This window comes from Martes martes, assembly GCF_963455335.1.
Source record: "Martes martes genome assembly, chromosome: 2".
In the NCBI taxonomy this organism is placed as follows: Eukaryota; Metazoa; Chordata; class Mammalia; order Carnivora; family Mustelidae; genus Martes; species Martes martes.
In genome coordinates this window covers 101,509,394-101,535,269 of record NC_137889.1, presented here as the reverse complement: position 1 = coordinate 101,535,269, position 25,876 = coordinate 101,509,394, and the positions used below count along the sequence as shown (strand labels likewise).

General features: G+C 38.3%; 1 protein-coding gene across 2 annotated transcripts in view; it reads left to right on the top strand.

The window, feature by feature from the left end:
• PPP3CA (protein phosphatase 3 catalytic subunit alpha) overlaps window positions 1-25,876 on the top strand; it is a 316,051-nt gene that overhangs the window by 236,640 nt on the left and 53,535 nt on the right. For both annotated transcript variants that reach the window (XM_080796591.1, XM_080796592.1), the window contains exons 4-8: window positions 6,621-6,732; window positions 8,283-8,428; window positions 11,192-11,331; window positions 20,969-21,046; window positions 23,486-23,580. In XM_080796591.1, coding sequence (XP_080652717.1) covers window positions 6,621-6,732; window positions 8,283-8,428; window positions 11,192-11,331; window positions 20,969-21,046; window positions 23,486-23,580 — 571 coding nt within the window. The remainder of the gene's footprint in view (window positions 1-6,620; window positions 6,733-8,282; window positions 8,429-11,191; window positions 11,332-20,968; window positions 21,047-23,485; window positions 23,581-25,876) is intronic.

Sequence of the window (25,876 nt, the reverse complement as noted above, 5' to 3'; positions counted from 1 at the left end):
AGAGGTGATTTTCAATATGCAGCCAGGCTGGTAAGAGACTACAATAAGCAGAAAACAGAAATGGGCATTAACTGTTTCTACTACTTCTCTTAAGTTACAACTGTGTGAAATCTGCGTAAATATTTCCAAAAATTATTTGAGTGACTCTTAAATTCATCTTATTCATTTAACATGCAAAGTTCTCCTAGGTAAGTTTCTGAGAGTGAATGAAATAGATATTCTACTTTCCTTGAAGCTCACCTTCTTAGGGAAAGCCCAAGATTATCCTGTTGGGAGTGATTATCTTTATTGGCCAAACGATGGAGTGCTGTGTTGGAAAATCTTTTTAATAGCATATTTGCGATTTTGAACTACTTAATTGCCATCTTCTCAATCTAATCAAAGAAATAACACCATTCCCTATTAATTTACTAGTAAAGAGGAACCACTAAATCATGTGTTCCTTGAGGAACAGTTGACACATTTGGACTCCGTCTTTGTCTCACCAGCTCCTTCTTTGGATAATATTATTTCTTAATCTGGTTGGTGTTTATTTACCTTTGAATTTTTAGTCTGAGAGTTGAGGCTTCTGAAGCTCTGGCCTCAAATTACTTGAAATTTCCTAAACTCTCCCTAATTAGGAGCTTTTTAGAGCTCTGTTTCCTTAAATTAAAGAACTCAGGGGCAATAATCACTAACTTACTCTTCAGCAGACTTCTTTTGAGTCTACAATTTATTTAGATACTTGAACTATAGAATGTGCAATTTTGTGTGTCGTGGGCACCTTTTGGAATTCAAAGGATCAGAGATTGAACCCCGATGCTGGTGACATAGCAAATGTATCAGGACATTTGGAAGTTCTGAGATGCATATGCCAGCGTTCCCATCTTCACAAACAGCTCTTTAATTAAACTCTAAGTGTCTGAGAGTACAGCTCCAGGGGCTGGCCACGTGCATACAGAAATAACAAAAATGTGAAGGCCTCCTCCATGAAAAGAATCCATTTTGATTAGACTGTGACCTTTGAGGGGCTTTGGGATGGCTCAGTGATATCATCATGTTTAAAATAGAACAGATGTTTTTATAAAATATATTTACCGAGAATACTTTGGGGCTCTTGATGGTGGATTAAGGAAGCTTACATTGTTTGCATGCCGAAATGCTATTGTTGGGCTGGGATACATGAGCTCCTTTATTCCTCACAGTTCTGCAAGGAACGTGCAAATGTCTTCGTTCTGTGCGGGCGAAAACCAGAGCTAAGAGAGAGTCACATGCATAGTAAATGACAGTGCTGGGCTTCGAAGTCTGTGCTTTTCCCACTCCACCCCACGCCTTGGCCACATTCACGAGGTAGAGCCACGAAAAGTGCACACATCCGTGTTGCAGAAAATGATCCACACTTTTATATCCACTCGCGCAAGTGCAAACATACACACGTGGCTCTCTCCTCCAGCTCTTCAATCTGAAGGTCCAGCATGGAATACAGAATATTCTGTTTGAGTAAGACACTGTCAGGTTATGAGAGTTCCTAAAATCAGAGCTCCCCTTTCCAGCGTGGACTATCCTAACAGCTTTCAAAAGGTTCTTGGTTCTTGATTCCTCTCAATAATTCAGGACTGCCCTGCAGGTATTCTTTGGCTCTCCTCTGGGCAAAGAGGAGCCACTTATGTTTAATTTTACCAAATCAGCTTTGAAGAGTAGGTTCATACAGTCTCTGCCGGGTAGTGTTTCCAGGCAGTAGGTAATGTGCTGTGGGCAGGACACAGAGTTCGTTTTCTGCACCCTTCCCCACCCCTTCCCACCACCTTCTCTTTCTGCCAAGATTAGAAATCACTCCCCACAACGTTAGCCCAACTAAAACAAGCGGGCTTTTGAGTAGTGATGAAAGAGGTAATTTTGTTTGGAGTAATAATTTGTCTCACACCAAATACCATCCTCTTTCTGATGAGGGCATTATGCTACCTAATCTCTTTGATCAAGCATACGTGTCTGTAGAGGTCCGCGTCTGAGTGCGTTCCTCCGAGAATGCAGAGAAACCCAGAACGGCAGACGAGGCATGCCTCGCCATTTCCTTCTGTTTGCTTGCTCGCGTGCTTTTCCTAGCCAGTCTGTGCGGCTCCACGCCACAGGGCTGTGAGCTTAGCAGCGAGCCCCCCCTCCGGTGCTACTTACATACAGGTCTCAGCCCAAGCCTCAAACTCGGTTAAGCAGGAAGAGTTGTTGTGTTTATTCGCTGTGAACTCAGAGACGAAATGAACCACGGCAAGTCAGGCAACATCCTGTGCTTCTGCATGAGAATAACAAGCAGACAGTACAGAAAGCCGTGTTAGGTGGCTGAGTGATGCCACAGACAGGAGGAAGGAATTGTCTGCTGTTTCCCCGCCGCCGATGGTCTCTGTTAGTGCAGGACTAGTGCTCTGCTGCCTGTCGGCGTGCTTGTCAGACCAGGCAGGGAATGTCTGAAAGGAGCAGCGTTTGACATTTCGGGAGTTTGGATCTTTTCCCAGCCAGTGTACATCCCTCAATTGTCCCATGACTGAGAGGCGTCCCTTTTGATTGGAACGTATCACAGCTTGGAGAGTTATTTTGGAAGGCTGCTTGATGTATAACTGAAGCTGTCCATTTGCTTTTTAACTTCCTCCCTCTTTCGCCTCTTTCTTTACTCCCCTATGCAAGTTTTCAAGAATACTCATCATCAAAAGGCATAAATTACGAAAATAAATCATCGCACTACTCTTATCAGTGAGCCAATTAAACTAATGAAGAAAATGGTATCCTTGGCAAAACGATATCCTTAGTGCTGCTTCATTGGGGAAGATTGATAAATTAAATAGGAGAAAACCATGTCTGTGACAGAAATTAATAAAAATATAGAGGGTGCTCAGTTGTTCATACTTTAAAACTAATTGTAAGTCGTAACTGTTTAATTATTTCGAGTAGCCCTGGAAAGACCGTCAAGGTCTGGTTGAAAGTCACTAGCACAAGGAATTTATATCTAGCCGTGCAAAAAGGCCAACGTAACTTGCCTCTCTGTTTCCACCTTAACCAATTAATTCAGTGAACATTTTGTTCACATTAGCCATCTCCTACCACATAGAAGAAAATAACCAATTATTTTAACTAATTTGTGTTTCATTGCTTAATGATGGTGATACTTTTTTTTAGAAGAAACTTTCCTTTTTTAAAAATAATGTCCAATTATGATTTCGCTTCAGATCGACAGGTCCCCAGAATATTAGAACTTTAGATGGCAGAACAGTTGCCAGCAAGACAGTGTTGTACTTGGCGGCTCTCGCCCACCAGATGTTGAGGGTGAAGGCTGGCCGGGCTCCACTCTCCAATCCACTCATGCCCTTTCATTTACCAAGCCACTTCTTCCATATTGGCTGCATTTGTGGTTTTAGTCAGCGCTTGGGAAGATATTTTGTTCTTGCCACAGGGGAGAAGGAAATAAAATGTGAAAACAGGATTCTTATTTTGAGGGTATGCTGAGCCAAGAATTTGGAAATTAAGTTGTGTTTTCTTTCTTCCTTTCTTTTTCCTTCTCCTTTTCTTTTCTCTTTTCTTGCTTTCCCTCAGTCCTTCCCTACCTTCGGTGTTCCTGTCTTCCTTCTCATTTACAGGAAAAAGGAACTAATATTTCTTAAACTCCCACTATATACTAGGTGCTCTATATCCGTCAAATAACAAGGATATTAAATGTGCCGTGAATCATTAAAAAGGTAAATAAGTATGAAAAGCATATCATAAAATATTTCTGTATCAGTCTTTGAGATTTCAGTTGGGAAGAAGCTACAGAAATTAAAACTAAAGGCGATAAAGCCATGTGCTGGTGTCAAAACCGGATCTTTAACAGACAGCAAGAGAGAAAATATGGGTCCTAAAAAGCGATTCCTGTAGCACTTAACAGTGGTTAGAAAATCGTGTTTTAGATTTTAGTTGGAGGGATAATAGCTTTGCTTAAGATTCTTGCAGACAAAGCTAATCTGAAGAGTTCAGAATTGTGGTTACATTTCCAAAAGGATATTGATTAGGAAGGGGCACAAGGGAGCCTTCTGGGTGCTGAAGTATAAGTGGATTTGGTTAGTCGTTTCATGAGAATATACACATATACAGACTCATTGACTGGCGTATTGAAAATATGCGCACTTCTTCCTATGTAAATTAGACTTTAATAAAAACAACAAGAAAAACTTTTTTAAAAGCAGCTACAGTATGGCCAAAACATATACTCTTTCTCAATATAAAAACAGAATATATTAGATGTAGCAATTTTAGTAAATAAATATAATTTTTTTAAAGATTTTATTTATTTATTTGATAGAGATCACAAGTAGTCAGAGAGGCAGGCAGAGAGAGAGGAGGAAGCAGGCTCCCTGCTGAGCAGAGAGCCCGATGCAGGGCTCGATCCCAGGACCCTGAAACCATGACCTGAGCTGAAGGTAGAGGCTTTAACCCACTGAGCCACCCAGGCACCTCAATAAATATAATTTTTAAAAGACTTTACATTCTCATCTTATTCCAAACTAGACATCCGAAGTTAACAACCCATATGGAAATGTGTGTGTGTGTGTGTGTGTGTGTGTGTGTGTGTGTGTATTTCTTTCGTATTAAGGTACAACTTTGTAAAGTTTAAATTGGGAATAGTTTTCTCATTGACCGTAATAATCGTTTATAAATAGCTTCTCTGAAGTGCGAGACGAGTTGTGAAAGCATGTCAATGTACCCTGAAAACCAGATGTGTAACAGTCAGAGACTCATCAAGCCACCATACTACCCACTGGGATAACAGGGAATGTGTACCATGGACGACGAATCATAATGCCTTAAGGATCATTTGTGTAGACCATTTGGTCAACTGTTCAGAAATAGTAATATTATTTGTCATGTGAACTTTAGCTAATAAGTATAACCAGAAAATGATAATTAGAAAATTAATTGAAGTAACATATATGTGTGTGTGTGTGTGTGTGTGTATAAAATTTGATGTCAACCCATTATTTGTTTACTCCAATTATAATTACATAGTTGGAAACAATATCTTACTTGAAAAATACAGTAATACATACTTGCTTTGATAATTAGTATTTTCTCCAAGACTTGGGCTGTATATTCAAACATAATTATTTCCACTCATTTAATAAATTAGTATATAAGCTGACAGAGGTGATTAGTTTTCACAGGTGCCTCAACAAATGAATCACTAGTAGCTTTTCTCAGTGGACATTATGCAGCATATTTACTTTATGTTGGAAAGCTCTTTATAAAAATGAAAATGTTTTAAATGTTTTTTGGTTTCAGATTTTAGTAACCAGAATCAGACTTGTCTCAATATTTTTGTGGTCCTCTTATCTTCTTAGCCTCACTTTTAGAAGATAAACTTAATGAGGAAAAAAGAGCATACTTGTTTTCAAAGAGTGGTTTTCTCTTTCCTGTGGGTTCTTGATGAATGCCACTGAAGGATAATGAAATTGATGGTAGTACTTCAGTATCCTGCTTATCTTAATTCACACTCCAGGATGACTGTGTCAGTGGAGGCTTATTCCAAACCTGGTGAATTCAAAGGGGACCTTCATTTTTATACAAACTGTAATACCCAAGTAATTAATTTGAGAGTTTTAAGGTATATGAAATTCTTCCCGTAGTTAGTTGCAGAATGTGTAGTGAGATTCCCTGGCCTTCAGTTTAATTATATTTGGATGTAAACCAAACCAAAACCAAAAACAAACAAACCACCACCACCACCACCAACAACAACAACAAAAACCCTTAAGGATTTATATACCTAAGGCACTGAAATAAAAGACAATGTGATGAGGGAGAAGAAAGCTAGTGAAGGAGAGAACATATAATAGACGCTGAGCACCTGGCTGGCTCAGTTGTGCAGCATGTCACTCTTGATCTCAAGGTTGTATGTTCAAGCCAAACAGTGGGTGTAGAGATTACTTAAAAAATAAAATCTTAAAAAAAAAAAAAGAAATCAGTCAGCCTGAGCATGGTGGCATTGTTTACTTCCAAATTTTGTCTTGCCTTTCCTTCCCAATTCTCCTGTTTCTTTCTTTCTTTCTTTCTTTCTTTTAACAATTATTTATTTATTTGACAGAGAGAAAGATCACAAGTAGGCAGAGAGGCAGGCAGAGAGAGAGGAGGAAGCAGGCTCCCTGCTGACCAGAGAGCCCGATGTGGGCCTCGATCCCAGGACCCTGAGACCATGACCAGAGCTGAAGGCAGAGGTTTAACCCACTGAGCCACCCAGGCACCCTCTCCTGTTTCTGTTATCTTTTTTTTAAATTTGTTTTATAAAGAGAGGTGTCTTTATTCATTAATTGCTAATCACGTTTCTTCTCATGCTTGTACACCAGTATATTTTGAGTATATCTTCATTCAGACTTCTTCCAATAGACCCTGTAAAGTCCATTATTTTCTTGTGGTGCATAGAAAATCAGTTTATGCATATAAACCTTGGCTTTGTACTAATATTTTCTTTTTAATTTTTAATATCCTCCTTAATAAGGCCTAGCCTTTGGTCATGACTTTGGTCATAGGCACACATTAGTTCATGTCTTCCTCATGTGTGAGCAATGGGACCCTTAAGTATAATGGGAAAATGTTTATTTTTATGTTATTCTTATTTTTTTCAGTGTGTGCTGTATTTGTGGGCCTTGAAAATTCTTTACCCCAAAACACTGTTTTTACTTCGTGGAAATCATGAATGTAGACATCTAACAGAGTATTTCACATTTAAACAAGAATGTAAGTATACTTCAAGCTTCTTCCTTTAATGCCGTATGTGCCAGTCATTTTAATTCATACCAAGAGCACATGATGATATCCATTGCCTATAAGTCAAAAACTTAAAAAATGATACCATTTTATTCTACGTCATTCCATATTTCTTTCTAAGCATGGACAATGAAGAGAATTCAGAATTTCTTTTTAAATTATAAATTTTCTATATAGTGATCTGAAAATTCAGATTAATTTTTGATGTAATTTGTCCTAAGAACCAATGATTAACTTAGTTTCTAAAAATAGCCAGAATACTACTATTCAGGAGAATAGTTTTACCCTTTCATCTCAAATCACTCAAGAAAAGCAGGTGGAGGGCAAATTCAACTGTGCCTCTTTTGGACTCAATAGATTTACTAGCCTCTAGTGGATTTCACAAAATTAGAGATGACGTCTTCCTTCAGACATAAATACTAGAAGGGAGGAGTACTTCATATAAATTTCATTTTCCTCCTCTCTTAATTCTCCCTATTGTCCAGGGAAACAAATTTCTCTCTGTCATTTAGCCCTCTATTCAGTGGAGTACAGAGACTTTTCTCAGAATATTAGCTATAAGTCAGTAAGGGAAAAGCAATGTGCAGTGATACGGAAACAACTTTAGAAAATTTCTTGCCATCTCCTTTTCTATAAGATCATTTAGGAAAATTAGCCAGCTTTACGCCCATGTTTCTGTTGGTCTCCTAGTTGTTTGTATATATAATTTTTGAGATGCAGCTGCAGATCAGTAGCAAGGATATATACGAAAGTTCTCACCTCTGCCACATAAAAAGTTACTAAAACCTGTAAAATAGGGATGAACAACAAAAATGTAAAACAGTAGATCTAAGGATTAATAATGCAGGTATTCCCCACCTTTTGAAAGTATGTCTTATGTCCCTTTGCTTTTATGAAAACCTACATTAGTACCTGTTATTGCTAACCAAAAGAAATCCAAAGAGAATTTTGCTTTTAGGAAGAAAAGTGAAAAACAAAAATAGTGAGTAGTCAGTGTTACACTTGCAGCGAGCACTTCTGGAGACAGCGCTCAGACCTGAGGCAATGAGTCGGTCACCACGCCCCTTCCCTGGGAACCACACTCTGCACCTCACCATCTAGCCGCCAGGGCTTTGAACTGGGTCCGTGAGCATCTGTGCTTTATCTCCATTTATTTTATGCATCCGTTACAAGTAGTGTCTTAGGATATCAGAAAAGCCTAAGAGGTTATTTTTTCGGATCTGGGAACGCCCCCCAGTTTTTCCATATCAGTGAGTGATAATTGCTTCGGCTTACAAATGGCTTCATGGGAACACTGCACTTCCAGATAGTGGCTGAAACCTGTACTCTACCTCTTTGAAACGTGTAACTTATTTGATCATGCTTTCGAACTTGGCAATATGTAGTTCTATGCTAGTGGTTTGATGCTGGGAAGGAAACATTAAAAACAAAACAAAACAAAACAAAAACTGTTTCGTGGAAATTATCCTAGCTATGAAATCATGAGTCAATTATTTGTTTTTTGAATCATGTTTTAAAAGGTAAAATAAAGTATTCAGAACGCGTCTATGACGCCTGTATGGATGCCTTTGACTGCCTGCCCCTGGCTGCCCTGATGAACCAGCAGTTCCTGTGTGTCCACGGTGGTTTGTCTCCTGAGATTAACACCTTAGACGATATCAGAAAAGTAAGTCTGTTGTTTTGAAGCCTCGTCATTCTGGGCGCTTCATTAATAAACTGAAAACAGGAATGTCCCTGTCTTTTTCAAGAACTTTATCCTTTTGAATTGAAGTAATTTAAAGTTGTCACGCATCTCTTCTTTGTATTCATTTTTCTTCAGGAAGAAAAATATATTTATACTTGAAAGGGTTTTTATCTCGAAAACCTCAGGGTTCCTTTTACCATGTGATATGTGTCACTGAAATGTATAATGTTTGATTGCTAAAAAATAGATGCCTTTTTTCCCCCTTTGGCTGGTGTTAAGCAACCCATTGTATATTCATAGTCTATTAGAGCTAGAAAATGTTGCTTCACTCTTGGGAAAATATCACAAGTCGACCTTTAAAATATGTCCATATTATAATTTTTAAAAAATTATTATTTTCACGCTTAACACTTTAAAGCAACAGTCTGACCAAAGCAATTATGATATCCTGTTGACTGTAATGAGTGGCTAAGTGAAAGCTGATTTTTTTGAGGTATTTTTTACTTAATTTAACATTGGCTATTAACAGTTGTTTTAGCCAGCAAAAAGATGAGTTAGCTTGACTATGGAATTATCTTTTTCTTGAGAATATGTGATAATATGAGATAGTTTTATATAGTAGAAGAGAGAATCTTTTATATATTATTATTGGTTTGCTCAATATTATTTGAAAAGTTCCCTGACTTTTAAAGGAAAAACTATATTTAAGGAAATGAAACATTCAAATTCTATCTTAATACTCTCATTAAGGTCCAGGTTTTCAAGTGTAAAAATAATACAGTATTTAGTTTCCCATCAGAAAGGAAATGCGTGATTTTTATTTTTAAAATCAAAGAGAAGTACATTAAATAAACCTTTGCTTCCTGCTCTGTGTCTTTTTTTATAAGACACCACTATCCATCTGCTTCTAGAATTCTATAGCACACAGAGCATTGGTATTTGCTCTCTGTTGAAAGTACGAGAAAGACATGACACTGAGCTATAGTCATGGAATTGAAGGAGAGAGTGGTTCACTTTCTGTATGAGTTCTATAATCAGATGGACTTTTATTATATTATCTAAACTCATCATAAATTAAGTAAATTTTAAAACTATCACCCACTCTCCCCAGTATTTGCTTTTTGACATGTTTCAGCTATTCCGTTCAATTTTCACATGTCATTAAGCTCTACTCTCAGCCATAAAACAATTTTTAGCTTTGCATTTTGCCCTGTCTCAGAGTCTCTGCCACCTTTACTTTATTTAATTAATTTTGTAGTTGTTTTTTTCTTCCTGTTGGTAGTATTAATTTTAGAATGCACTTTGTAACATTTTGAGAGAAAGTTCTGTATTCTGGGAATTCCGAGTCATCAGAAAGACTCCCCTCCTTTGCTGTTCTATCCCTAATAATAAGTTCTTCTTTCTTAGGAAGAAATTCTGTATTTTTATGAACAAGCATTATTTTTCTTGGATGAATTATTCCAAAAGCATAAATTATTTAAGTCTCTTAAACAAGTCTAAGTTTGCAATGAATATTTTATGGGTAACATAATGGTTGAAATATAGAGGGTCTTTGCTTATTGAAGTTTTTCATTGAGTGTTGAAAATGTGAGATATTGCCTCATTCTTTTTAGATATTAGTAAAAAATGGTGTGTAGCAAAACCATTATTTATGTCACCTTTTATGTATCAGGAAAAAGAATTTGACCAGCTGCCAGGTTTATATATCCACCTTTCCCTATGGGTTTTTGAAAAATATTGAAGTATTGAATATGAAGAATATCAGTTCTTAATAGGTTTTCACAGCTGTTTTATGCTTTTTTTAAAGAGACTATAATGTCTGCTAACTTCACCCAAGATTCTTTAATTGCAATTCAATCAGGATAAACTACAGGAAAGTGATAGTGTTATAAAATTGTTGGTGAAATGTCATTTCCAGTTATTATATTGCTCTTGCTTTCTAAATACACCTTTTAAAATTGAAATATGACCTTGCTAAACATTTATAGCTCGAAAATGGATTTCATATGAGGGTTCTGGTAAACCTATAAAGCTTAGAATTGTGAGCTGAAGAATGACCAGCAAAATTGGGGTTTATTTTACTGCTTATCATTCCTCTTGGTTTGTAACTACTAAGATAAACTACAACAGGCTTGTACTCTAATTCGAAACTAGATAGCCCCTAATAATGAATATCCAGAATGCTATGTAATAAGTGGCTGCTCTTAAAATGAAAGCCGTTTGTTCTCAAAGTCGTATCATTCAGTATAAACCTGATACGTTGTTCTGCATCCAGATTTCTAAGCCTTAGTTCAATGGAGGCAGTAACAGAAATTTCCCCAAAGACAAGACAACATAAAAGCTCCTCCTCAGAAGTGAAACACAGGGTCACATCAACTGGTAATGACTAAAATATTTGGATCAAATAAGTAAGGAGGAGCAAAAGAAAAGATAAAAAGTAAACTAGGAGACGAAAAGAGAAGCATGGAGTAGGAATTAAAGAAACACGAGGGAGGTGAAGAGTGAGATGAAGACAGGTAATGAAGAGGCTCATCTGGAGGAAGGAGGGAAAGCTGGAGAGAGAGAGGAAGCATGGATGAGTGGGGAGGAAGGAAGGCAGGAGAGCAAACGGGAAGAGAGGAAGAAGGCTGCCCTCACAGGGCACAGAGCTGGGGAGGCAGTCAGGGACTTCAACAACGCTTCTACTTTCTGAATTCCAAGCTTCCAAAGATTAGTATTTTGCTCTCTATCTTCTATTTTTCTTAGTTAGACCGATTCAAAGAACCACCTGCTTATGGACCTATGTGTGATATCCTGTGGTCAGACCCCCTGGAGGATTTTGGAAATGAGAAGACTCAGGAACATTTCACTCACAACACAGTCAGGGGGTGTTCGTACTTCTACAGGTGAGGATGGATGGCTCTCCTTCGGGAGCACACTTGGTTCATCGATGTTCTAAGTTATCAGTTCGTGGGTTGTTTGATGTGTTCATGATGTTTATATAACTTCTGTAAGAAACAAGGCTAAATGAAAGGTTCACTTTGCAAGCCTTGTTCAGGTGGGTTCTTAGCACTTGCAAAAGGAAAAGATAAATAAAACATTTGTATAAATACACAGATATAGTAACTGTGAATAATAGAAAAGGCATAAAAGAGGCATGTGGTATGAGTGGCGAGGCAGTTGAAGAAGATGGTAGAATTAGGTAGAAAATATGTTGTTTCAAGAACTGAAGGAAAAAAATCCAATGCCAGCCTTAATTTTACATTCAATTATATAATCAGTTAAAACATTTTTTTACCTGTTTTCATAACTTAAGTCAGGAAAATAATTTTAAATCTGTTAATGAAATGATATTGAAGTTACTCTTAAATTTTCTTAAGTTTATTAGACTTCCTGGGTAAATTAAAATTAACATAGCAATCAGTACATAGGGACCATAGTAAATTTATTTTTAGCCCTTTGACAAGCTACTTTACAATATTGTGACAGTAATTTTTATACTTGCCAGTGTAGGGGAATCTGCCCATTCTCAATGTTTCAGATCACTTCAGAAAGAAGTCGGCAATATGGTTGGTTTTTCGCATCCTCACCATTTTCCTGATGTTCAGTTGTTGCCTCTGCTTTTGATTAGTGTCTGTTCCACTGGGTGCTCTTAGCATGAGACACACAGTTGATGTGACAGTGGCCAGAATAACAAGAGAAGGAGGTTGTGGAGAAATCGAGAATGTTAAACTCTATAAGATATAATCTTTAAAGAAAACAAAACAAAACTTATAAACCTAATGTGATGTGCACTGAAGTCGATGCTTAATTCCAGTCCCTGTAGTGGTGTAGCTGGGAAGGCTGGGGCGGTTGGGGGTGGGGGGAGACTCTGACACAGGCACTTGTCTTCTGTCTGGAGAGCCAGCAGCCATCAGTGTCTATATAACATTGATCAGAGTTGGTTCAGTGGTGGATCATTTTGTTCCATATCTTAAGTTTTCCTTACAGGGGGAAAAAGTTGCCTTTTATATATCTGTTGAAGTGATTGAAAAATTAGTTTGTGAACAGAGAGTCTTGTATACTGTCAAGCATCCTTCAAAGAATACTTTTTGTTATAAATATTAATAAAGCTGTTTGCTCTGAGCCTATTCATCATAAAGGTTACAAATCATTTCTATGTTTTGGAAATTTGGGCTCCAGGTCAAATGAGTCTATTTTGGGTGGAATGAAGAAGCATGGTAAAATCATTTCTGCAAAGCCTAAGGTTTCTTTTCAGTAATTAATGTAGAAGTAATCTTTTATTAAATATGCTAAAAGTTTTAAGGAACAGATAAATGTTGTGGACATATATCAAAGTGAAGTTTTTGATTTTTAAAATCTGGTGTTAAATCCCTCATCATACCGTGAGTGTTTAAATTACTTACTTGATACCACTGAGCTGTGCTTCAATACTATGACAGCAAACAAAAGCCAAACCTCTTGACTTTGATGTTGAGGCACATTGCCCTGACCTTTCCTTTCATTCGTAGTATATATAACATTCTTCTCTTAGTTTTCTGAGTCAGTTGTTCAAGGAAATCATATTCTAAATGAGGTTCTGTACTGAACTTATATGAAGTTATGGTATTTTGTTTTGTCAATATAGACACAGATGTGTTTACATCAGAGAAAAAGTCCATCAACTAGATAATTAGAAGATTATTCATGTTTTCACACTTTTTTTCTCAACAAAGTGGTTACTTAACTCCTCTCATTAGAGTTTCTTTAGTATCGCTGGCCATGACAAATGCTGAATATTTAAATCCATAGCCTATAGACTGATGAATGGCAAAGCAGTCTGGATTTTGTTTTATCTAAGGAGAAGAAAAACGACTGTTTCCTTCTCTTAGAGCTTTTTGATTCTTGTCTTTACTTCCGTTGGAGGGGTCAAGGCATCCTCTTGTGGATGCGCTTGATAGAGCTGACCTAGGGGCACAAGGGAGAGCGATAAAATTGGTCGAGAAACTCGGTGACAGTGCACCTGTTTGAGGTGTCGGCAGTTATGTTGATTGGCAACTCCCAGTTCTATTTGATGCAATTATATAGAGTCTGCATAGTTAATTTGCTATGCCACCCTAGCTTCATCTAACATGGTGTCTGGGCCATGATTTAAATAAAATGAAGTTCTGCAGAAAAGGGTATCAGTAAGAATGCATGGACGCCGCCATGAATTAGAGAAGAGAGCGTGACTGGGGAAGGAATCCTCTGCTCCGGCCCCAGTGCCACCGTCTTTGTAACCTAAGATCACAGTTTGCGAACTTACATGCCTATGACGTCCCGACAGGTACTTGAGGTACTTGAAACAGGCCAAGCCTTACACTGTAAAAATTCATGAGGCTCCTGACAAATTGAAGGTAAAGGTTTCATTTTCATGTAGACCAAACAAAGCTGTTGGCTGGATTTGGTGCTTGGGTTGGCAGTTTCTGTGTCTGCCTTGGATGAATCACGTAAGCTTTGTGTTCTAGGTTTAGCTTACTTCAAAAGGAGCGAGTTACATCAGACCTTCTGAAGTTCCTGTAAACTCTGAGCCTTAAAGAACATCTTGACAGTCATTTTAAAAGCTCTTTGAAGCTGCAAATCGAGGCTCACTCAAATCACTGCCAGTCTCTTAATCACCCATCAGCCATGTGTCTGCTCGTCACGTGGAGCCTGCCTTCCCTTCTGCAGCTGATGCTCCCACCAACCCCTTCTACCTGGAGATCCTCTGGTTCCTCCTCCTGCATCCTGATTCTCCTCTAACCTGTCCAGCAGATTCCTGCCGCTTCTGCTGTCTTTTCTTGGTCATCCTCCTGCTTCCAACATTTTCTTTCTTCACTTTTCCCTGGATCCTCCTCTTCTCTTAGCTTCCCTATAAACTGTATAGACTCTGTGGTTTGATGACCAGATCTAGCCCCTCCATCTGTTTATCTTTACTGAGCTGGACTTCTCTATTTCTAGGTGGCTGCTTGAAGTTTTGTCTTAGGTGTCCCATGGTCACCTTAACCTCAACTCACCTTGCCTGAAAGGGCTATGGTTTACTTCCCCACTGGGGATTCCTCCTAGTTTCACCATTTCTATTAATGGTTTCTATTAAGAGTCATGGAGACTAGTAGATATTTTCGCTTGTTCTTTTTGCATGGAAATCACTACGAATCAGTCATCATATCTTATTGACCCTATCTTAAAAATATCACCAGCACCTAGATCACACTGCCTTCCCTTATTCCCACTCTGAGTTCAAGATTTTCATTTTTAGTTCATTGAAATCACATCTAAATTTCACAATGCCCTTCTCACTCCCTTCTCCAAGTCATATGGCTTCCTTAATGGATATCCTTTTTAGAATTCATTCACTCATCCAATTATTTAACAAACATTAGTTGAGCACCTATTATGTATGCCTTCTGTGAGGCTTTATAGATACTCAGAGTGCCCACCTTTGAGGGTGAGTGCCTTTGAGTGGCAAAGACCCATACACTATGACAAATAAAATTCAAGGTGAGAAATGCTATGAGAAATGTGGAGATTATCACAGACACACATGTACACAGCTATACAGAGTTGGGGGGCCAAACCCAAACAGGTGTGGATTGGAATTTAAGGGACAAGTCATGGTAGAAGTGTTATTAGATCTGAGCTTTAAAGGATGAACAGAATACATCCAACCAGAGTCATCTGGGAAGGCTCTTTGCAGGCAGGGAAAGTGGTGTTCATGAAAATACGATGGAAGAGAACACATCTAGAAAAATGACCGTCTGTCCCCTTCTACCTCTCATCCCCAGTTACAGTCGGCTGCTTCAGTATACACTAGAGCCGAACAGACATCTAACTAAGCCATTCTACTTGTATTTTTATATTCACTAGAAATGTGCACATGTTTGTACACAAAAGATTACGTATAGCAGCCATATTCGTAATAGCCAAGAAATGGAAACAACCCAGATATCTATTTAATTGAATGAATAATAAATTGTATATCTACATACCTAAGTACAGCGAATGAGAAGGGGTTCACCAAAGCTGCACATAACGATACGGGTGAATGCCACAAGGATAGTGATGAGTGGAGGAAGCCTGATACTAGAGCTCATGTTGATAATAGCATTGAAATAAGAGTTTAACATGACAGAAAGCTAATCTATACTGTTCAAAGCCAGAGTGGCCGTGACCCTTAGTGAAGAGGTGATGGTGACTCGAGGAGGTATGAAGGGTGGCTGGGGTTCAGGCCATGCACGTTCTGTGACTTGATCTAAGTGTTAGTTACAATGGGAAGATAGATCTATCCATTGGCCCTCTTCTGGTTTGGGCAGTTTTCTGTATAGATGTTATACTTCAATAAAATATTTGCCTTAAATAAAAATTGCTCATTTGCTCCTGGGGCAGCCTGCAGTCAGGTGCAAGTGAGGACTTAAGCTCTGGCAGGAAGAGTTGGAGCCCTTCCAGGCTTGATACCTAGTGGGTAAAATGAAATTAGTTGGAGAACCCTGGGGCAAAGGAAAAACAAAACAAAACAGAGGAAGCCCTGGGAACAGGTACGCCTGACAGCATTCAGGTGACACCAGGACACCCCAGGGCTTAGGACCTATTGCCCAGCCCCCAGAAGCAGAGGAGGAGCTTGGCCGTTGGTCAGATTCCTCCCTTACTGCTGGGCTGGGAGCAAGTAAGGACACCAAGGAGGCACGAGAGGCTTCCTCCCAGTCCCTCAGCAGGGGTTGTGAGCTGCCTGCCTATGCTTTGCTGAACCCCGTGAGGCAAAGAAACCTCTCCATCTCTCACCTGCTAGACTGCCCCATTGAGACTACTCCCGCGATTGAGTGTAAACTCTGATAAGCTGACAGATGGCTGCTAAGCATTTAGGATATGAAGACAAATACGATAATGTCCATCTCTTAAGGCATTCAGTATTGCTGGAGAGCAGATATATACACATAATTTACACTACAACATGATGAATGATATCTTAGACAAATATGTTATGGGATCATGGTAGATGCAGCAGTTCTCCACACCTCAGAGTGAGGCAGGTTTGAGGGGAAGGGTTGATAGGGGATACCTTAGCCAAGGCTTGGTGGAAGAGTAGGCTTTTCCAGAAGAAAAAATACTCAGTAGAAATAAAGACATAAAAGCTATAAAGAAAGCATTTTAATAATGCTGGCTGGCTATATCTGAAAGAGACAGAAACCTGAGAGGTTTAATTCAAGGTCTAAAACATAGTTTCATATAGGAAGGAACAAAAATAAGAGAATAAACAGAATAAGTCTAATAATATCTATTTTATCTCATACCAAAACAGTTTCTCTCGCATTTCTCATGTTTCTCTTTTCTACCTTCTTTACCTTTGTTCATGCTCAGTCTGCATCCGTCCCTCTCCCGCTCTCATTCTAACTCCTAGTTATTCCCCATATGTCATTGCCTTTGTGATCTAACGTGAGTCACAACTAATAAATTTAACAGTGCTAAAAAAAAAAAAAAATCCATGGATTAAATTTTAAGATCTAATTGGCTTTATTAAACAATTCATGACCTGGGCAGCGCTGAGGGGCTCTGAAGGGCTGGGCAAAATGGAAGGTTTTTATAGGAAGGAGGGTGGGTTGAGGGGTTATTAGCAAAAAAGAAAAAAAAAAGAAAAAGAAAGTCTTGTTTCAGGCCAGTCACGTTGCTTTGGGAAGGTGCGGGGGTCTCACACAGATTACCTCATCTGCCTGTGGTGGAGACAGAGGGCCCATGTGACAGATTACCTCATCAAAGCACGTCAGAACATTCCTGATTGACCCATTAAGATTTACTTTTCTAGGGAAAGTTGAAACTTCCATTAGGCTAGGTATAAAGCCCCAGATGGTGACTCGGCCTAAGTGATGCCATTTTAGGCCTATAGGTTCCTTTTTCACAACAGCTACTAACTAGACTCTGGGGTTGCTGACTCACTTCTGTGCTACGTTCTTTCTTCCACAACATGGTAGCAGAGAGAAAATTAGGAGTTGTTAAATGTCTACCACTCTCAGTCAGGCTCTAGACTAGGGAATTTACATATATTGCTAACTCATTTAATCTTTATCTTGAGTCTATGATATAAGTGCTACCACCTGCATTTTTACCAGTGAGGTAATTTGGGCTCAAAGAGGTTAAGCCATTTTCCAGAGTTTACATAGGAAATTGGAATAAGAACCCAGATCTAAGGATTCCCACTATTCCATGGAAATTTCTACCTCCTTTTCTACTCAGAGGAAAGCATTCTCTAGTGCTTAAGGAATAATCATGTTCCAAGAGAAAAAAAAAAAATTTTTTTTTTCAGAGAGCCTAGCTTTTTCCCCAAACACAGTTTTTTTTTTGCATGCTGGTAAGTGAGTATCGCAAAGCTAGAAGCTGGCCTTCACCAATCTTTGCATTAAGTCTTCTTTCAAGACATGTCCAGGACACTGGGCTAAACAAAATCATACTAGGTTTGCTTGACAAGGGTGCCCATGGATAGGTTTGCGAGTAGGACTGAGATCCAGCAAGCCCTGTGTTCAAAAGGAAGCCATGGGCCCATGCTTGGGCTTTCTTTCTCTTTCTTGTTGGTGGTCATACTATCTCAGAAGCTTCACCTCATTAATGCGAAGAAAATGAAAAAAGAAAACAAAAGATCTAACATGTGATAGAAATTTTTCAGAAAATTTCCTCAGACCAATGTACATTATTTGTTCTATAACGTCTCAATAAATGCTTTACTTTCCTACCTAGGTAATAAATATCATCAAGACGGAAACTACACCTTACACTTACCATACCACCCCTCCCTGTGCCTAATACAATCTTCTAGCAAATAGAACAAGTCACCAGTCAATCTTTGACAAACTATTGGGGAATAAATGATTTTCCAGCTTCCTCCGTGATATTAGGGGTTCTAAACCCTGCTTTCTCTATCATTCTACACATATCTTCTGTAGTGCTTTTTAGCTTGAATGCTTTTTGGTATATCATCATTTCCACTGAAAAGCATAAGAATCTTGTGAAGTTTGTTTGTTTGTTGCTTAAAATTATCAGACTTTAATGTATCCCAGGCAGGCAGTAATAATTCCCATTATTGACCAATAATGGGAATCCAGATGATATTCAAGTGTTTTCTAAATTTATTTAGAAAAATGTTTGTAATTCTTAGAGAGTTTGAGTATTTGATTATGTATACCTTTAAATTTCTAAAGATTTTCATCAAAATGAGTTCCTTCCAAGTAATAATACAAGTGTTTCTCACTTAACGCTATTAACCTAGCAGATTGCTGCAAGGTTAATTTTATTTTCTTCAGATTACCGTTAAAAATCAGATATATATTTCCATGAGGGAAACTTTAAACACATAAGGGTATCAAACTCAGCATGAAGAAAATATATTAAAATTATGCTTTCATAAATCTAGTATAGGTTCTAACAAAGGGAAAAAATAAATTTAAAAAGTGCTGCCAAGCCTTTTGCCCAAGGACAAAAAGTGACAAACCTAGACAAACGACCTCTGTCTTTCAGTGGTACAACAAGGCAATAAACTATCTTTTTAAGGAAGTATTTCAAGGGCATAAGAAATCAATGGCTGAAAGAGATAGGGAAGGAACATTTACGGGATGCTACCCTATGCTGTCATCCATTGGCTGGGCACTTTATGGCTAAGTATGTCCAAATGTGCTATTTTTTTAAAGACCAACCCGTGTCTCAGCAAGTAAGCTTTTTTTCGTTGACACGCTGATCTCGAAGGTGATATACTCACCTTTTCCTAGGGTAGAACACAAGTCTTTGAAGATGTGTGTTGGTCAGCTCTTGGTCTAGGTACCATTATGGACATGTTTCCATGTGCATAGGCTGGGCCATCCTCTCCAGTCTGTAGGTTACACTAATGTTTATCAGTTACATGGTGTATTTACTGGACTGACCTGGGACAACTAGGAAGTAAAGGCCTGATGAAGGTCTCCTTTTTTTCTCTCCTTAGCAGATTTATAGAATATTCTAGAACACATATATATATGCATACAAATGCACATAAATGTGTGCAGAGGCACAAAGACTGTTTCTGATTTCAAATTCAGTTTTGCAAAGAACTGAATCCTTTTTGTAATCAACATCTCTAATATGGTGTGCCATATTAATGATATTTTTTTTCCTTTTGATCAGGGAATTCTTACAAAATCTGTAACATAGAAACTATTTTCTTTTTTTTTAAAGGTTTTTTTATTTGACAGAGATAGCAAGAGAGAGAGCAGGAATGAAGAGGAGAGAGAGAAGCAGGCTCCCCACTGAACAGGGAGCCCCACGTGGGGCTTGATCCCAGGACCCTGAGATCATGACCCGGGCTGAAGGCAGATGCTTAACCAACTGAGCCACCCAGGCACCCCTAGAAACTATTTTCATCTTCTCTTTTATAATAAATTATTTGAGTGACATACACTATTTAGTATTTCTTCAAAGTGCTATTTTTATCGTTGCTGAATTATTTCTCATAGTGCATGTAGTTTAGGTTCTAGTGAGCTTCTGCAGTTTGTTTATATTAAAATGAGCATTAGTTTTCTGTCCCTTTATTTGAAACACCTAAAATTTATTCATTTTTATGACATACATTTATCTCCTGAAAAATTTGTAGAGCAGAGACAATGTGATTGCTCAGGGTTCCACAAGTTCAGTTTGTAATTTGAATCTCATTTTGAATAATGTTCTCCTCTTTGGTTTTGAGACTTCCTTAACAGACAAAATCATCTTGATTATATATTTAATATTTTTATTAAGTCAAGGTAAAGCAGTAGTCTTAAGATACAGTCCTGTTGATCATATTTAAAGTGCACAGTTTAAAACCTGTGAATTCGGGGCGCCTGGGTGGCTCAGTGGGTTAAAGCCACTGCCTTCGGCTCAGGTCATGATCCCAGCATCCTGGGATCAAGCCCCACATCGGGCTCTCTGCTCAGCAGGGAGCCTGCTTCCTCTCTTCTCTCTCTGCCTGCCTCTCTGCCTACTTGTGATCTGTCAAATAAATAAAATCTTTAAAAAAAATAAAAAAAATAAAACCTATGAATTCAATAATTCTGTTTAGATTTTGAGTGATATATCGGTTACTGTATTCTCGCCCACTCCCTAACTCAGTCCACTCTGTAGAGCACTCAGGCATGCACAGGCATCCAGATACAAATAGTGCTCTCTTGGAGAAAATCAAGATCGAGGTTTATATTTTCAATTCCATTCTCATGTTATATTGATGCTTCTGTTCACTTGTGCTTAAATGTAGACTTGATAATATTGATGTTTCCTATGAGTGGACATTCCTCTAGTGTTGTTCTATAATGGCCTGCGTTCTTTGTGCAATTCACGCATCTCCAGCCCTTTCTGATTATGTAAAAAGTAGAGCTGCAGGTGCTTTCTGTGCCACAGGGGAAAAAACCTGTCCTGAGAGCTGAGAGGCTTGTTTCATGAATGATGTATGTTTGATTACGTCTGATCGAATCACATAGGTCGGGATGTTACAGACAAATGTGCTACTCTTGACAATTTCATAACAGATGCTTCTTTCTCTTTTCTTTTTGTCTCTGGCAGTTACCCGGCTGTATGTGAATTCTTACAGCACAATAATTTGTTATCTATACTCCGAGCCCATGAAGCCCAAGATGCAGGGTGAGCAGTTTTGTGGGTTTATGGAAACAGTGCATTGCCCCTGGGTCACAGCTTCTTCGCTTCGTTCAGGCTGTGGATTCCTTGTGCTAGGCTCTCTCCCTGAAGAAATCAGATCCTAAAATTGTCTTCTGATGACACAGATACGGCAGGGTCCTGGGGAATGAGTGGTCACAAATGTGTGATAAAGTCCCCTTAAAAGTGCCTCTATGTTTAGCTTGAACAGGTAAGATTTTCAGCTGGCTTTCTTAACTTCTATGGGCCCGTGTGATTTCTTTCCAGTCCTGCTCTTCCCACTGTCCAGTAAGTGAGTACATTACCAGCAGCTTTTCAGTCTTGGTTGGCAATGTGAGTGAGAACTACACATAAATATTTAACAGATACTGCACAGTGTACTCTTGTTGAAAGAGTATCACTCCTGACCCCTGTGAAGTTTTAAAGGACAAAAGCAGAGGCATTTAAATGAGGGAGAAAATTCTATATTCTAACTAACAAATGCTCAAGAGGATTTTGCAATACATGGTAAATTTTAAAATTTAGGGTCTAGGGTGAGTATAATATTTAATACAATTGGTAGGCCAATTGTAAGGGCTTAGAAAACTAAGAAACATCAGATATTCCGTTTGATAGTGCATTAAATCTGCATTAAGGAGGAAAAGGCGTAATGCGTCCTAGGATTTGAAGTCCACTGCCATTCTCAGTAGGCTCTACTGAAAGGTATTGTTTGCCTTCAGATGCTTAAACTCCTTCCTCCGTATTCTGAGTTTTCTGAAAGGAAGGAACACTTCATATTACATAACCTGTGTGCTGAAATTAAGAATAGCGATGACCGCATTCTGAAGTTAGCCCATATCTGATGATCCTAAGTCAAGGCAGAGCTTATGTTTCTTTCAAAATTAACTTATTTCAAGCAATAATCAACAGGTATGAACTGATCCAATTCTGTGTACTCAGTGTGTTGTAGCTGAGCTTTGATATAACCTGTCAATATGCCAACCAGTCAGGTCCTCAAATAATTTTTTTTCTTCCCCCCCCCCCCAATTTTCAAGGCAGTGGTGTCACCATGCTTTTTTGACTGACTGTCCCAACTGAACATTTTAAGCAGCTTTCTGTTGATCCCACTACAGACCTGTAATCCTCTGCTTATTCGAAAATATTTTAAGTTCATCGGTTAAAATCAATTAGCGTATTTGTTCGAAATGAGCATTTGATTGATTAAACTGAGATTATGTCATCTAGTTTCTTTGTTTTCATTTGTTGTCAAGTAGGCCTACCTAGCCAGTCACCGTTTGTAATGCCAAGATACCAAGATTGGGGGCGTTAATTATCTTTTGCATTCTGATTGTTTTCTACCAGCAGAGTTTAGTCCGATAAGCAAAATAAATACTTCTAGAATATTTCAAAAGATTCTTGAACATATATTTTCTCCTAGGGAAAGTAGTATCAAAATATTTGTGAAATTATAAATCTTAACGTGGTGATTTATCGACCTAAAGGCAGATATTTGAGGTACTTTAAAACCCAACTGAAGTTGGTATGGTTAGTCAGCCAGAAATAACATGACCCAGAATACCCAAGAAATGATAAAATTTTTTTTTGCACTTTATAGGAAATTTTCTAAACCAATATTCCTAAAATCTGTTACATAGAAGTCATGAGATATGTTTTCACCTTAATGGAAAAGAGCCAGAGTTTCCTGTATTTTTTGATTATTTGAGGACTAGAGTCCTATTTTTACCTAAGTAGAAGAAAAGTAACTGGCTTATTGGTTTATTTCCAAAGATCTCACAGATGTTCTGTTTCATTACTGATTGATTAAGTATTACCCTGCTCAGACAGTAATCTTCAACCTGCAGATGCCAGAGAGATTGGTAATAAATAAAGTTCTAAAATAGAAACACTTTGAACATGTAAAACCCGTAGATTTAACTGCACATCTTCTGAAAAGCAAATTGCTTAGTCAAGACCATAACAGAATGTTATAAATATTGTAGATAAATTGAATAATCAGCCCAGTTATTAGTGTGAAAGATTTATATATTGCTCTGCTTATTTAGTCTTATGTCAAAAATATTGGTAAACTTCTAAAAAACATGGTAGGTACAAGGGTATCTTCATACAAAAAGGGACCTTCTTGTTCTCCATTGCACATGTGGATATGAATTATGATTTTGCCTTGAATTCCACCCTCCTCCAGGCCTGTTAAACTTGGGAAAGACCTCTTTGGATATTATCCACCTGATTGTATATTTTCATGGTCGACCTTGGGGGAATTCATGTCTGTGTGTAACAGACTTCAGAGAGAAAATTTTGTTTAATGTTAGGTAACTGAGTTGTCTCGGAGTGATAAAACGTAACTTGAATATTTTATTTTGAATCTGTAATTTGATACCATCTTCCCCCCCAAAATATCCTGTTGTAACTCGTCTTTATTATGTTTAGGTATCGCATGTACAGGAAAAGCCAAACGACAGGCTTCCCTTCTCTAATTACAATTTTCTCAGCACCAAATTACTTAGATGTATACAATAACAAAGGTAAGTGGTTTTAGATCCCTCTTGCGATCTTGCCTACCCTGTGCAATGTTTCATTTGGGTTTGGTTTGAATGGTTGAATGGCTTGGTTTGAAGGATTGTTAGTCATTCTTTTTTTTTCCCTGGCTTTTTCATGTATTGCTGGATGCAAATTTTGTGATTGTCTTCAGAGTTACAGATTCAGTTGGTTAGATGTGGAGCCCAGGCACTGTTATTTAACTGTTCTGTAGGAGATTCTAATGTATGGCAGGGTCTACGCTGAACTGCTCTGGTAGATAGAGGTTTTAAAAGAAATAATAATTGAAAGTAATCCAAAATCACGCTTCTTAAAAAGGATGTGGCTTTCAATGAGAACAGGGTGATTGTGCATGTAAGGGCTTAGGAGAAATGAGCAAAAGCTATTGCTTCAAATTCAGGTTTAAATTGCATTTATTCAGTACCTACTGTGAGCCAGAGCATGTTCATTTATTTTTAAAAAAATTGAATTAAACTTCAAAATAAATATCCTTAGCCCCCACCCCTTTTAGTATGCAGAATGGGTCTCTGTGGCTAATTGCTTTGCCCCAGGTCACTCAGTTAGGTAGTAAAGAACTAAAATCAAATCCACGTCTTCTGGTTTAGCATCCTGTCCTTCCTTTATGAAACTCCATGCTTCTGTACCTAAGAAAGACCAGGAAACAAGAGGGCATTCTTTACTGACTCTAGGGAAGAGGGGAGGAGCAAGGGACACATTATCCTCTTTTATCAAGGTAATTTCTATATTCAAATGACATGGAGTGTTACAGGTGTGACGGAATGGGGGATAAAATGTGAAAAAGCCGTTAACTCTGGTTGGCATTGCTCTAGATAACATCCTTGCAGCATATCTGAGGGTGAGGGGGGCTTGCTGAGATCCTTGCCTCCCCGCCCCAATACCCCCCCACACACATTGTGTTGTCCTATAGATACCTCACATGGCTGTCCCGACCCCACAGCCGAGAGGGACACACCTGCTGGGTGGGGTGGAATGGTCACACCGCACAGTCTCTTACACTGCCATTTTGACTGTTGTGGGCCCTCCTCTGTGGCCTTGGAGTGAATTTATCAGAAGGCACTGTGACCTTTCTGTCACAGCGATGGATGGCAGGGAGCAAGGGAGAGTTGTCCCCTGTTTCCTGGTTGCCTGATTTCTAGAAGAGGAGCTGTCTTTAGTACTCTGTGGCAAGAAGCATATAAAGTAAAACAAACCATGTTCTTGGTGTGCCCAGGGCTTATAAGCCAGTTGATGAATTAACACCTTTGGGTGATTTAATACAAATATAAGACACAGTGTCATTAAGTGAAGCTGAGAGAGTTAGCTTAGCTTAACCAACACTGAGTCGGTTGGACAAGGAATCATTTTTCTAGAATGGTCAGAGAAGGCCTTGTTTAAGGTAAAACATGATCTGGACATTAAAGAATGGTGACCGTTTGGTTAGAGAAAGCAAAATAGAATAAAATGAAGTCAACACCAGTGTTTTTTAATTAATTTTTTTTCTTTTTTCTTTTTCTTTTTTTTTCTTTGCCAAACAAAATCTCAATCTTGAACCCTTTTGTATAAAAGCAGTAAGATTGAATTCCCTTGGATTGGATGTGGGTTCTCATACCAGAGAATTCCCCAGTGGTACCTGGAAGGAATGCAGGAACCCAGCAGGTCATCTTGCCTGTCCCATCATGATCCTACTATTCTCCCAAAATATAAACAGTCTGAACACATAGTTTCCTATTTGTTTATGGCATTAAAACATTTTTTTTTTCTATTTCACCTAGTGAAAGGAGCACCCAAAAAAGTAATTTTCTTGACAGAGACCAATTACTAAGTAGCATGGACTATACATACAATTTTTTTTTATGATTGAAAAAAAGTCAAAACAGTAAGAAAAAAAAAAGAAGAAGCAAAAGAAGATTGGGATTTCACTCCATAAAAACAGACTTAAGTTTTTCCTCTCATTATAAGGCTGGGTAGCGGTTTTGCTTGAGACCAATGGCGATTTCTCCCATAGGGTATGCATTGCTTCTTTGCCTATGGTTCTGATTTAACAAGGCACGAACTTTAAAAAAAAAACAAAAAAACAAAAAAACAATAGACATGAGTGGATTGCAATCTTGGAGGCTTTGTCCTCTCGCTGTGTTCTCTTGTGTTTAGGGTAGATCACAATCTCTTGGGAAGGGGAGAGAAGCATTTCATTTTGGGAACCTTTTCATAAAAGAAAAAACTCTCCTGAGAGAAAAAGATAAACTGATAGGAAGAAGAAAGATATATTCTTCAGTTTGAGCATTA